This window comes from Pelmatolapia mariae, linkage group LG10_11, assembly GCF_036321145.2.
Source record: "Pelmatolapia mariae isolate MD_Pm_ZW linkage group LG10_11, Pm_UMD_F_2, whole genome shotgun sequence".
Lineage (NCBI taxonomy): Eukaryota > Metazoa > Chordata > Actinopteri > Cichliformes > Cichlidae > Pelmatolapia > Pelmatolapia mariae.
In genome coordinates this window covers 18,367,655-18,382,933 of record NC_086236.1, presented here as the reverse complement: position 1 = coordinate 18,382,933, position 15,279 = coordinate 18,367,655, and the positions used below count along the sequence as shown (strand labels likewise).

Sequence of the window (15,279 nt, the reverse complement as noted above, 5' to 3'; positions counted from 1 at the left end):
TACCCAAGCACTAGTTAATGTTTATAAGGTTGTTGTTCAGAGTCCATGGGTCTTGTGTTATGTAGCAGGGTGATTATTTTCTCACTTTGACTGTCTCTGCTGCATAGAAAGTTGATAATGGTATTCTGTCAAGTGAAATCAAAATAATAGTGGGCAGAGTCATTAAAGTAAAAAGAATAAGTTTCTTTCTTGCGTTTTTTTTTCTTCTTTTTTTTTGTCTTTGAACGGGATGACAGGGCAATTAATTTAGAGGAAATAGGCAATGATGAAGCAACACATTGAACTAGACCCTAATGTATAAAATTATTGTGCATTAGTACTATTTAAGTAAAAAGAAATGTGCATTTTCCATTTGTAGTTGAGTTGTATTTGTATTTGGGAGCATGGCTCTGTTCTGGGACTTTCTCATCTTTCCATGTGCAGACATAGAAAGCCTGAAGCAGATCAGGGGAGGTCTGAAACAGCACAAAAGCAAGCAAAGGGTGGGTTGTAAAGTGTCTTGTTGGGGAAGCAACAGCAGTAGACCAGCTGAAACAACCTAAATAATATGGACAGAGTGTCAAATTTATAAACTAAATGCAAAGAATAGTATCAGGTGAGCCATCAGCTAATTTGGGAGTTAACTTTGTGGTGACGATGTCTCTCAGCAGTAGTATTATGTCAACCAAACTGGGGATTAGTTTCAAGAAAGCTTGTTCACAAATCCTTCATTTATACTCTACCATATTCATTATGCAAAAAACTTTATGTTTTGATATTTTTTTAAATGGCTACAAACAAGTTCAAAAACAACAACCCGTCTGCATTAACCATACTGAAATATTCAGACAGTCTTAACTGTCTATTTACAGTAAAATAAAATTATTTTCATTGCTGCCAGAAACTTCAGCTAAAAGCCAAACAAGGGTTATTACTGGTCAGAAGAAATGGGGTCACTTTGTAATGATTTAAAAGAGAAAAGAAAATAATAACATACATCAGGGAAGACATGTTGGTGGGAAAAGAAACGTGAGGTGAGAAAGGTGTTGATGGGAATTTGTGACCAAATGCTGAGGGAGAACTAAAGCCTTCAAGCCCTCCCACTCCTGTGCAGTATGAGTGATTAGACCATACACTGGGTTGACATCTTTTTGTAATGTTGTTGCAAATGTTTAGATAGATAGATAGATAGATAGATAGATATTTTCAGTGTGTTATGATTATGTATGCTTTATGCGAGTTCTTTAGAGTTACATTCTAAAAATCTAATTTGGAGGCCAAGAAACATGTTAGCAATACAGACTACATGAAGAATTTTTTAAAAGTTGCTTCAGCATTGATTCATGCGTGTTGTAAATTTAAAAATAAATCTGTGAGACTCTTAAAGGTCTGTAGACGATTCAGAGCAGCAGCCTCGCTCTAGGCAGCTTCTCTGTCAAGAATGCAACACATGTATCTGTTCAGAGCACAGAACAAATGATGGTGCATTTTGATAAAGAGGAGATGACAGTCAGTGCTGTTGTCTGATATGGAAATACTGTATCAGGACTTGTTGTCATTTGCATTAAGAGGAACGTATGCAGAGAATCCTAAACGAGACAGCAAACTTCATGAATAACAAGGAAAACTATCGCGCAATGCAAACACACTGAATGGTCATCATTTCAAGAAACACAGGATTATAACTTTAAAGAAGGGAAGTATGTTTGCTCATAGCTGAGTATTTCTATCTGATCTTCCTATTCTGATGATCTGTAGATCCACATCACATGAAACATCCGTACACCATGGCGTGCCTACTGGAGAGAGGAAGTGCTGTCCTTAAAAGGGTGGTGTCTCACTACACCACCCTCGATGGACTCCCTGGAGGGAAGAGGCACACAATTCCCGAGGTTGCGCTGGGGTTTCTTCTCCACTGGAGGATACATATCCTCTCGAGTGTTTTTGATCTCCATCGCACTGTTGCTTAGAGCCAGAGCGCCTTGTGTTTGTGTCTCCACAACAAATACAGACTCGCAGATCCAAAGAGTTGCTTGCAAACACAAACACATCTTCTTTTTCTAGCTGCAAACTTTCCTTGCGTTTATTCACTGTTGTAGTTTCTTTAGCTTCTGAGTAACCGCAGCATGGCTCATTGTAACATGCACAATTCCAAAAAAAATAAAAAAAGCATGATGATTGCATGTTCATTATACTAGACTCATTTCACACTGAGGCAGCAGAGGTGGAGACTTGCGCAAAAAAGACGAAGGGGTCCAACAGATTCTTTTCTCTCCTGGTGAAATGCAATTATCTCTTCATCCCTTCTGCTTGGCAACAAAAATGAGGTTGGAATATGTCCCACAGGAGATAATATATCTTAACCTGGCAAAAGTACACCTCGTTAACAATTCATCTCTCAGGGCAAGGACAGACCAGAGAAGGACAGTGCTGAAATAAAAAAAAAAGTCTTCAAAGGATGAGCTTTGACTTATGCAATAAGTAAAAAAAAAGAAGAATGAGAATTCAATTCCATCTTGTGTCCCTATGGGGTTCCTCATATTACTCATACAGCAAGGAAGACAGGAAGCGAGAAGGAAATGGAAAAGTAGAGGAAAAGAGAAGGCAAAGAAAGGAAATGAAAAGGAAGGGAAGGAAAGATGTACAGGAGATGAGGATCTGAGAATGGAAGGTTATGTGAAGGGAACAGTGTGAGAAGGTGCAAAAGCAAATGGAGAGACAGAGCTGAACCAGCAGATATGCACAGAAATGTGTAACAACCAAACAAAGGATACAACAGAAGAGGAAGGCAGAGTGGGAATAAGCAGCCAATGAGCACAGCATTGGACAGATATAAGACTCATATTTCCACCCAATATACTGTCCAAAATTTGGAGTGAGACTGAAGGGAAAAAAGGTAGGTATAACACAAATAAGGGAACTTATAGAAAAGAAACAGCTGATGTCAAACACCGAAGGCTAGACTATTAGTCAGTAACGGTGCAAGAAAAGGAGAGATGGTGCCTTTGATGAGTAAAAGGAGGTTAGAAGCAAAAGGACGTCTCTACCGTAAGATGAGGTGAGGAGAGATTACGGATAAAAGGGAAAGAATGTGAGACGAGCTAAGTGGGCCGACAAATCACTGGGACGGACGCTTTGGCAGAAGGAAAACAGCGATGGGACTTAATTAGCGGGATTTAGGCTGCACGTTTATATGTTTGGTGAGAGTGGAATTTTATTGTTTTCATAAGAGATGAGAAAGCAAGGTGAAAGCTTAAAAAGTAAAAGAAGAGGATATGAGGATAGAATTCGGTCTAATCCGCATGGCCTTGTCCAGCCCTGTTCTGCCTGAGCTGTGCTTTGCGGGAGCATCTTTGAACCCTGATCTTATCTCTGTGTTCCTCCTTCACTGATCCTCTCTACCTGAACATCCTGTTGTGATGGACCATGTGTAACAACTCTCCTCCACTGTTGCCTGGCACCACACCAGCTTTCATCAGCTAACCCTTGCAACAGCAGCAGCAAGCTTCTGGCAACATCATCGGGCGGCTTTCTCTCTGCCTTTCAATCCTTGACACAATCCCCATCAAATCCAATGCAATTTTTCCAACTATTTCCACATACGTTATTTACTTTTAACATTTTTTTTTAGAGCTGTAACAGTTTCATGATGGGATCCATGAGTCTGTCAGTAGAATTCATAAAAATATTATTTTCAGATACAAATGTTTTGCTGCATTTTCTTTCTGTTTTATAATAACACTATATTAGCTATTACACTCATGCTCCTCACCTCAGTCCAGCTCGTGTTTCCCAAGGCCGGACCAAAACCGCCGAACAAGCAAGAAATGAAAAAATAGCTGTTCTGCAGCAGTTCTCCTTGTATTTGTGTAAAAGACTTTAGACGCTGACTGCCACTTATTACGAGTCTACTGAAAGGTAGCGAAACTTTAATGCCAGCTGCCATACGTGTCTTTCATTTCATCATCAAGGTTTTCCTCTTCTGCTGGATCTGTCCATCAAAACGGGTCTCGTAACGAGCCCTCCTGAATTTCACTCAGAATTTTGTCCATTTATTTCTTTTATAACTGTAAATGCAACAACACTCATGTGTTAATATTTTGCAATGAAAATAAAAAGGGAAAAAGCTCATAAGGCAAAAATAGAGTTTGTACCATTTTAACAAACCTGAAAGTCAATATTTGCTATGATCGCCTTTATTCTTCAACGCCACCTGAACTCTCTTAGGCAAACTTTGTTGTAATTTCTTTAAGTAATCTTCAGGAACAGTTTTCCAGGTTTCTTAAAGGACATTCAAGGCTCTTTTTTGAATGTTGGCCGTGTGCGTAACGGTGAGGTCAGGCCATGATTGATGAGTGTTTTATTGTGGTTTTCTTCTTGGTCCAGGTATGCTTTTACTGCTCTCCCCGTGTGTTTGGGATCAATGTCAGGCTGAAAATTGAAGCCACTGCCAATCACATACGTTCCTTCAGAAATCTGATGCTACTTTTCTGTTCATAATTCTATCAGTTTAGACAAGAACCCCAACACCACTGGCTGAAATGGATGCAGCAAACCATGGCAGAGCCTCCATTGTGTTTTACAGAAGGCTGCAGACTATCATTGTTGTCTCTCTCCTGACCTCCTCAGTACATACTGACATTACATGAAACAGAAATTTAAAATTTGGGATCATCACTCCATCAGAGCTGTTAGCACTGATTTTTAGTCTAGTTCTTGTGTAATTTGGCATACCTCAGCCTTTTCTATCTGTTTTAATTCTTTAAGAATGGCTTCTTGACAGCCACCCTTCCACTGAGACCATTTCTGCTGAGGCTTCAGCAAAAAGCACCTAGATCAAGTCGAGGGTAGGATACATCTCTCAGGTACTGTGTCGGGTTTTGCTGGATTTTTTTTCCATCTGTCTTAAGGACATGACTTTCAGATACTGATGATCTGCTGTAGATATTTTTTAGGCTTGCCCTTTTCTTTGTTCTCCATTTGTTCGGTTTCTTCCAATTTTGAAATATGAAAAGGTCTCGGCTAATAGCTCTTTACCTGTCAAACTGTGTTATCTTTGGCATTTTTCATAAATAACCTAAAGACAGGAACAAATGATTTGCTTTGCCAACAGGCTGCTAGTAAAGAAAGTGCCGAAAGATACAATTTGAATTGGTTGCTTGCTAAGTTGTCAGTTATGTGCAGGCACGACACTGGCCCTTGTGACTGTTTTATATATCTTACTGCAGTTTTTACATTTTTGCAATAGAAATGAATTCATTTTAAATACTAAACATAACTATAAATAAATACATGTCTGTGTATAGCAACAACAACAAAGCAACATCCCTTAGTTGACAGTTACCAATAACAAGGGAAAATGAAGAAACCTATGAAGAAAAACATGTTGGTTATTTTTTTACATTTTTACATTGATCACTGTTGCTCTAGACTTCACCATATTTTATTATTAGTGCCTAAACAGTGCCACAAAGGCCACATTAAAACAAATAGACTGAAATTTGAATACTCCATGTGTATTTGCACTTAGAGTGATTTAGGTTGGTGCTGTGGAGGAACGGTGCACTTATTCTCTTAAGACTAACGGCACTTTCAGCTGCTCTCTTATTTCTCAAGGGATCACCAGAGCAGATTGATCTGCATCTTCTGATTTGGCTCAGATTTTATACACAGGATGCCCTTTCTGATGCAAGACGCTCATTTATCCAGGCTTGGGAACAGCACTTAGAAATTTGCTTGTTAATGGCCCCCAGAGGCTGGGTTTATGTCACTCTCAAACTACTATTGGTTAACATGTTCACACATAAGGTGAACATGTTACCCACTACACTGGGGTACAACTCCTATGCTCTTAAGACTACAATAAACATTTCTTTCTTCTTGATTTTGCCTTCCTCTAAAAATGTACTAACCATGTAAGTGCACATGAATAACACATTCATGCATAGTGGCACGTCAGCATGCCATGTTAGACATTCCTTTTAAAATGCTGGCTTGAAAGTCGATGTGTGCGCATGTGTATGTGTGTGTGTACTATGTGAGTGTGGTCAGAGATAACCAGGTGCTCACACACCAACTGTGCAAAGAGATGAGAGTCTGAACGCAAGCTTTCATGTGTGCCCAAGAGATACACTTAAAACCTTCCCAAGAGGAATCAAATATACACACCAGCACACATACATACACACACACACACATAGACGCACACACACAGGTAGATGAGTCTTAAAGCTAACATTAACCGTTACACTGTGATGCTAACACCTGACCCCGCGATTAACAGGATCAGAATAATGATGAGAGGTGAGAGAGAGTAAAAGCTGCTTACAGCTGCTACTTCTCGCAGGGCGAACGAGCTGAAGCATAACAAAGTGCTAAAAGGGCTGTTCAGGGACAACATCATCACCATCCTTTTAAACTTTAAACCTCCACAAACACTCAGACATAAGCACAAAAACATGCTGGGCTGTTCTTTCCAACACAAAATCACCTCCGTCTGTTGGTCATAAGGCTTATTAAGAACTCAGGCAGTAATGTTTGTGCGACTGGCTGGATTTAAGATTTGACTGACACACACCAGCATGTTCTCCGCCCACACTGTGTTATGTACATGGATGAGTGTCACAGGCAGCATGATGCCTCCTTTATTTCAAATCCGATGATTCACTTATTGTCAACATTCAAAAGAGGGGACAAAATGCGCCTTTGTCACTGCTGCCATTGTTTTCAGTTCCGTCTGTTTGTTTGTCTCTTAGCAGGATTACATAAATACTACCAGGCTGATTTTCCTGAAAGTTGGGGGAAAGTCAGAGCACGGGTAAAAGAGGATTATAATAAAATTCTGGTGTCTGTGGCCTACACACACCATAGCACCACCAGTGAGTGGGGTACCTTTATAAATACAGATTGTAAACCAGGAGAACAATTTTCACGTCAGTGTTGGATTTCATGGCTCAAACTAGAATCAGAAGACATCATTTTCCATATTGGATTTTAGCTGTATTAGAAATTATGAAAAAAAAACCCCAAAATATTTGTGCAATTCTGAAAAAATGTATCTTTAGCTCAAAGCTTGCAAATATTACCTTATAGATTTTTCAAAGGTATTTCTCTCTTACAGCCCATTGATAAAGCTGGCAATCAAATAATTAAAATCATGTATTATATAGACAGGATGTACGCTCTGGGTCAAAAAATTGATGCCAATAGAATGACTTACACATGATCTTTTCTTTGTGAAAGTAGGGCGTAACTTTGGCTGGAAAAAGAAGTGCATTGTATAAAAATCTGTGTGTACTCCTAGCACTGGTCCTCAGCCTGGATGAATGGTGAGAGTTGTAACATCTATGTTTCTATGATCTGTAGCGCGAGTAGAGAGCAGGTCAAGGAGAGCCTGGAGAAGTGGAGATGTGAACCGGAGAAAAGAGGAATGACAGCAAAAGAAAAGGGACACAGGTGTAGCAGTAAATCTGCAAGGAGCAGAGTGTAAATACCTGGGATCATCCATGCAAAACAAAGGGCAATGACAAGAGAGGAGAAGAAGAGAGTGCAGAGAGGGTGGAGATGAGTGTCAGCGGTGATTTGTGACAGATGGATAGCAGCAAGAGTGAAAGGGAAGATTTACAAGATGATAGTGAGACCTGCTATGATGTATGATAAGACAGGAGGTGGCAGAGCTGAAGATGTTAAGATTTTCCTTGGGAGTGACCAGGATGGGAAAGATCAGAAATGAGCACATCAGAAGAACAACTGAGGTGAGCAGTTTGGGGACAAAGTTAGACAGGCAAGGTTGAGATGATTTGGACATGTGCAGAGGAGGGATAGCGGATATACTGGACAAAGAATGTCGAATATGGAGCTGCCAGGGGGGCGGAACAAAGGCAAAACGCCACAGGGGAGGTTTATAGATGTATTGAAATGGAATATGCACAGGGTTGGTGTTACAGAGGAGGATGCTCAGAACAGGGTGAGACGGAGGCAGACGATCTGCTGTGGCGACCCCTAAAGGGAACGGCATCGACCAGAAGGCTTGCTTAATTTATGACCTTAGTAAAGATATTCCCAGTGACTTTATGGTCTTAATTGCTAGGCTCAAGTCAAAATATCATTTTGTGAATTACTGTCCCATAAAGAATAAAGGCTTCAAACCAGGATTTTACAAAGCAATAAGCCAGGTCACAGTGCTTTGTTTTATATTCAGTTATTCGGGCGCCTGCATGGACACAGGATTCAGTTTCACAGACGTTACATTGTAGCACACGAGCACCATCAATAAGCAAAAATGCACTTTTTTTCCAATAACTGTGAGTGTTTTTGACTCCAATAAATATTCCAAATCATTTTTCTTTTGCATCGACTTAATGTCGTCTTAATCAGTTCCCTGCTCTTTCCTTTATTTTGCAGCTCAGAGTGCTGACTCATCAAACCTGCCAGCAGCTTGACAGTGATCGACTGAAGCATATAGGCCTGCTTTGCACCACCTCTACTGTTTTCAGTTGCACTATGCACTGCAAAAAAACAAAAAACAAAAAAAACAGATAACTTGTGTGAGAAGAAAATAACACAAGTGGTCTACAATGGAGTGCAACTAGCATGCCATGAGTGATACCCAACTCTGCTTTTGGAGGATTGCGGGAGATGGGGATCGGGGGGCATAGGGAGCAACCACCCGCACGCAGATGCATCTTTATTTGGAGCACAGCGTGTCAGAGTGGTGCTGTGGTTAGCAGGGCAGAAAACCTGCTCAGGCAATGGGAGACATGCAAACTACACACAGAAAGGTCCCAGCTGACTAGAAAGCTGTTTGTATGAGTCACTGCTAACCAGTGCACCACTGTCTATTCAAAACAACATTCTGATAAAATAAAATGACAGTTTATTGATGTGAATAAATAAAATATCATGTTTATTTTTATTGTATACATATAATGTTATTAATAATTTGCTTCTTCAGTTAGCTAGATAAGTGATTAAGACATAACAAAATAAATAATAAACTCATTCAAAAGACTGAAGTCCACAAGCCGAGCAAACAGACGTTTGTCAAATAGCTAACAATGACCGTGGCATTAAAACTGCAGGGGACGGTCGGTTATAGTCGCCAGACAGAGTGACCAAGTCCAAAGTCAGAAGAGAAAAACATATAAATATTCATTCACATCTACAGCTTTGTATAACTTAGAGACAAGGTGATAATGGGGTGAGATTTCTCTTGATAGGAATGATAATGATCTAAGTGTGTAACAGGAACGTAATGTACAACCTCAGTAAAAGCCTTAAAACTGTCAGTGTTTTCTTTGCAAATGTTGCCATAGCCATCTGGTCAGTGCATTTTTTATTGCCTTTTGACATGCACATGTTTTAATATTTATTTCATGTCCTTTCTTAACCGTCTGGGACAAATACAGCAAATGAAAAATTATGGGTTGCATCACACCGGTTTCCTGTATGTGCCATTGAAGAAAAAAAGAAGAAGAAAAGAGTTACATCTCTGTACATAGCAAAGCACTGACCTTGCAACCATCTCAGCTTCCTAAATCTAATAAAACTTTTTTTTTGCAAACTAAATTGGCTTGAAGCCAGAAAACATTACTCTGACTTTGAGGACAAATCTGGTCAGAATGTGCGTTAAAAGGAAATTCTGCAATAGATTTTTAGCTTCAATAGCATTTTCATTTTGCGTGAATGTGTGAGCTTTTGTTTAATTTTTTTTGTTGCAGAAACAGGAATGTGTAGCCATGAAAAGCCTGGCATTTCAAAAGACACTGTAAAGTACTGAAATTTTAATTGAATTCTACGGAAAAACGACAGTAAGAGAATATCAATTTGACATCAAAACTAACAGGCCATGCTGGAAGTACTGTAAAGTTGTACTCTTTGCTTTTAACTAAATGGTTGCCAGCATACAAGCATGTGCTGCGGAATGCAAAGTCAGGGCACCACCAAATTTATTACAGATCATCTCTATGGGGGATGATCTGAGAGGTTTTCAACAGTTGTTTAGAATTTGCTTACATGCTAAAGTTTCAACCTCTGCATTTGACAAGAGATCAAGGACTTTGATAAGTTGGCTATGAATATTTGTACAAAAAAATTGTAGCAATCCACCAGACATTATTGTTCAATGCCATCCCTTGAAGACAAAATGCTAGACGATAGAACATATGTCCTCTGATCAGAAAGGGAGACTGACAGAGAGATAAACAGACTCACCAACGAAAGACGTCTCCCCCAGGTATCCTCTTCGTCTGAGCACCACGTCCAGAAATTTCTCCTCCTCATCCACCACATAGTACTCTTTCTCCAAAGAAATCCAGGCCCAATCCAGACGAAACTGCTGTCCTTTCAACTTGTTCCCACCTGAAAAAACCCCAAAACAACATAAAAACACTCCTGACTGTAAACACGTTTAATATTTTATTAATAGTTTCTCACTTATTAGAAGTTTAGCCATTGATTGAATTCTGTCCCTTCTTAAACAACTCATACAGTTTTTCTAAATATGGGAGTACTACAGTATTGTGTATGTGCTGAGGTGGATCTGGACCTGTTTATTTCTCTGACATAAAGACCACATGCTGCATTCATTTTCATTTTGCAAGAAACTAGAAAACTATGAGTGGAAATTCTGCCACCCGTGGGGGTAATTACCGTAAAACTGAACGAAGACTAAGGGTTTTAATTATTTTTCAACGCACAGTCCAAATGTTCACAACACATCTGCTGCAGATTTATGAAAAAGAATCTGCACAATTTTATACCATTTGAGGCAATCTTCTTCTTTTTTTTAATGTGCCCTATAATTATATTTCAGCTTTCCTTTGGTGAACTGCTTTTTTCTCTATCTTCTCTATCATCTTGATGATTCAAGCACACCAGCTAACCAGTGTTACGAAAGAAAAGTTTGTTGAACATTGGATGTATAGTGCTAGGTTAATAGAGCAATCAATAGCTCCCACTTCAACATGTGGGCAAGGAGGATAATGCTTTGTGGAGCTGATTTGCCCATCTACTGCTTGCAAAAGTGGATTGGAAAAGGTAGAGGAGGGTTTTTTTTTTGTTTTTTTTACTTTTGCGTAGAAATGAACAATGCCTAACTCTGCATGCCATTCCTGGAAATTATGCCTGAGTGGGTGTTATAGTGGTAGAAGATCATGTAGAAGTGAAGAACTGTTTATGGAACCGTTATTTGTAGACCGTCAGAAAGGAAATCTCATTTAGCTCCTCTGACGACAATTTGCACAGCTGTTTGTTCTTCCAAGTCATTTATGCAGCTTACATTCAGAAGCAGAATTGCTGTTGAAAGCACACAAATCATAGCAATTTACCTCCATCATCACAGAGGCATCCCAGTGCCTCTGGGGGAAAAAAAAAAGAAAAGTCAGTTGACTCTTTAAAACTGTAAAGTATATTTACTTAAGAGTATAATAAAGACTGGAAAAGATATCGAAAATTTGCACTTCTACTGTGAATTCAGGTTCTGCTCATGATCAGCAGAGGTGAAAAGTTAAGTACCTTCTAGCATGGCACAGACACATACGCACAACATGCTGAGGTGAGGAGACAGCTAATCAGAGTTCATGCATCCTCAAAAAAGCCTGTAGGCCAAGTTCAAGCTTCATTTAGCAGGTGCAAATCCAAAATTGCACACATGCGCATCTCTTCGATTCTAACTCCACTGCAGCCTGCAACCTTGACTTTCATCCCGGCTCTCCGTTAGTAAATGCAGCATAAGCCTTCTGAAGTCGTAGTTTGTGTGTGTGTATGTGTCTGTATGTGTGTGCATGTTTGTGCATGTGTGACCTCTCACACTGGGAGAGTATCTGTGGACAGACAATAGGGATCTGAGTCAGTGGGCTTCAGACTGTCTCATTCCTCCAGCCTTTTGGAGGGATAAAAGACCTCTCACATATGCTGACCGTACAAAAAAAAGCAGCTTTGAAATCATCCTCAATAGAGCTAAATTCGCTTTGCAGCGTCTTTCAAAGGCTTTCCAAACAAAAACTAAGCAGAAGCTTTTTTTTTCTTCACCAATTAGGGCTTCTAGTTTCAGAGCAATAAATTTTGAGGATCAAGTTTCTCTGAGAAATCTGAAGATAAAACTTTGATACTTACAGTTCTGATGCTGCGTTGTGATGTAGGATCTATTTCATGGCACAATCACTGACTGCTGTGATGTCTTACCGCTGTGTGTTTCCTCCTTTCCACTCTATTTTCTAAGATTTGTTATCCAGTTTACCAGCACACTGCTGCACATGATGTGAACTACTGTATCCTATTTGGGTCCTTGTAGCTTGACTCAACTTGGATAATAGTTTAATTACACAATAAACTATAAAAAACAAAACTGTTAGATCCCCAATGTTGCATAATTAAAGCACCACCTATACTTCTATATATTATTACTGAATCAAGTTACTACACATAATCTGAAAGGGTTGCAGCATCGAGCTGTGGAACTTACTGCCAACTCTGCCTCTACAGGGTCTTAAAAGGGCTATTCACTGTTTTGGTTTTACGCCCTGAAAAAACTGTTTGGTTCAGTCTCAATGCTTTCATTAACCCCACTGTCAGGTGGAACAAACAGCCCTTTTTAGAAAAAGAAACACAAACTCCAGTATACCCACTGCATGCTACTCGAAAAGCACTAAAAAGAAAAAATGCTAAGGAGTTACAACTTACAACAGAGTTATAACAGAGCAACCTGATTAAATTACTGTGTAATTGCAACTGTAAATTGCTATAGTTGCGAAGAAAAAAATGCATAAATACATAAATTAGGTACATAAATTGTTAAACAGAAAAACAAATCTACACTAACATTCCCAGAACTGACTGGAGACAGATAAAAAATAAACTGGCTGTTAGACAGAGTTGAGAAATGAAATAATAAAAATTGGAATACATTTGGCTAATGCAGGTAAATCATGTCAAAACAGTAAAAGTGCCTTTTAAAAAATAGTCTTTTCAAAGCATGCGCAAATCTCATAGTAACCAAAATCTCAGTTTTTTCCCCTTCAATGTTCTCCTTTTAATGATATTTAGATCTTTACCACCAGAGGAAACCCTATTTGAAGCTATAATTTCAAAAGGCATCAAAACAACTGTACCTTCACACAGGCCTGAGTATCTGCTTTGTTCTTGAATATGCTTCAGGGACCAGCCTAAATTCTCACACTTTGGGCTTAGGGAGGTTTTCAAGTCACAAAACTTGAGGCTATGCAAAGTCAAGAGATGTTAGCGTTAAAGTCAAAGTGGAGTTTAAAGCAGTTTTTGATATTGTAAAACTGAATCTCATTAACTTCTGAATCTGACTGAGCCAAAGCTCTCAGATTCAGCTAGTGAGCTATTTGAAGTGAGAGTTTAGTGAAAGGAATATATCAGCAATACTGCAATAAAAGTAGATTAGGTTGTAGAAAATGCAGCTATGGCAAAGATTTTCTTTTTTAAATTTCCAGCCATAATATTGATAATAGTCATTAATCACCACTGTAACAACTTTATTGACATTTTCAGAGTCTTCCTCCTATTTTACACAGTGTGTTGCTATGCAGGGTGGTATAATGAAAAAAATGCATTTACAGTATTTTAAAATTTTCTGTAATTTTTACAGTTTATCGTGTTTTCTTTTTGCAACCCTCCATCTTTTTTACAGCAATTATACATCTTTCAGCTATAAACAGACATAAACAAACTACCTTGTTAGCTGGCGGCACTCAACGTGTTATTCAATGGTGTAAAGGCGTAAATTTAGCAAATACCAGTGTTACAAATTATTAATTGTTTTAAAATCTCAAGTGAGTCATGGTATTTGCTGCATCATCCTACTGACTTGGGTCTGTCCAGAGCCCAGAAGTATATTTTTGTAATATCTCATAGATATATAAATATATAGAGAGATTTTTTTATCATACAATTTTGCATGACTTTGTGAATCATTTTGTTCCTAACGATGCCACATCATTCCTTTTTATTTTTCTTTGATTTGTGCTTTTTAAAAATCCAAATGTTCTATGAAGTTTTAATAAAGGGAATGATTTGCTCATTTAGTGCTTACAGTGAGTCTTAAATTAAAGTGTCACACAATATCCGGGCAATAGGGACACTCTGACACTCATTTAAAGAAGAAAAACTCAGATGCTATCACTTCATTCATCACCTGGTTATCATAATATTGGAGACATTGCCAGATCTACCTGATCATGCAACACATAGCTACACTTAAAGCCCTATTTTGAGAAGCAATGACCCTCCAATGTACCTTTGTTCGCGATTTGCAGACAGGAAGGTAGCACTGTTAGTTCCTACTCTAAGATGTTATCATGGCCTCAGCAAAGCATTAGGCAAATTGTGTGCTATAACTGCCTTTAGTGTGTGTTTAGCCTTAGTTTCCAATGTTTGTACAACAGTAGTGAGAGTCTGGCAGTAAAGAGCCAGACTGGTTGCTGGGTGTGGGTCTCCGCCAGGACTGCTGCTTCTGACTGATTCTGTTCTCATCTCTGGTTTTCACAGATGATGTGGTTCTGTTGGCTTCATCAAGCCATGACCTCCAGCTTGTTCTGGGGCTATTTGCAGCCAAGTGTGAAGAGGCTGGGATGAGAATCAGCACCTCCAAGTTTGAGGCCATGGCTCTCAGCTGGAAAGCAGTGGACACTGGATTCAGAATGAGTCGCTGCCCCGAGTGGAGAAGTTTAAGCATATGGGTGTTTGTTCAAGTGAAGGGGGAGGGCAGCATCAGATTGACAGAGCCATGGTAGTGGTATGGAAGCTGTACTGATCTGCTGTAGTGAAGAAAACACTGAGCATGAAGGTAAATCTGTTGATTTACCGGCTGATCTGCGTTCCTACCCTCGCCTTTGGTCAGGAGCTCTCTGTAGTGACTGAAATAATAAGATCACAGGTGCAAGTGCCAGAAACAAGTTTCCTCAGAAGAGTGTGCTCAGCCTTAGAGATAGAGTGAGGAACTCAGTCATTTGGGAGGAGTTCAGACTAAAACTGCTACTTCTCCACATGAAAACGAGCCAGCTGAGGTAGTCTGGGCATCTGGCCAGGATGCCTCCTGGGCACCTCCTACGTGAGGTGTTTTGGGCATGTAATAGAGGCTCCGGGGAAGACCCAGAACATGGTGCAGAGATTACATCTCTGGACAGCTGGTTGTGTGTATAATTTTATAGTGGGGTTAAAGTGACCACAAATAATATCTACTTGAAATGAATGAAAATTAAGTGATAACAGATCTAAAAGATGCTGAAAAAGCTCTTAAATCATTTTGTGAATTGCATTCAGGATAATCGCTCAAAG

The 15,279-nt window shown here is 39.3% G+C and overlaps 1 protein-coding gene across 1 annotated transcript in view; it reads right to left on the bottom strand.

Moving 5' to 3' along the window:
• Positions 1 to 15,279, bottom strand: part of frem2a (FRAS1 related extracellular matrix 2a) — a 70,525-nt gene that overhangs the window by 33,786 nt on the left and 21,460 nt on the right. Inside the window, exon 3 of the mRNA XM_063487228.1 lies at positions 10,192 to 10,338. Coding sequence (XP_063343298.1) covers positions 10,192 to 10,338 — 147 coding nt within the window. The remainder of the gene's footprint in view (positions 1 to 10,191; positions 10,339 to 15,279) is intronic.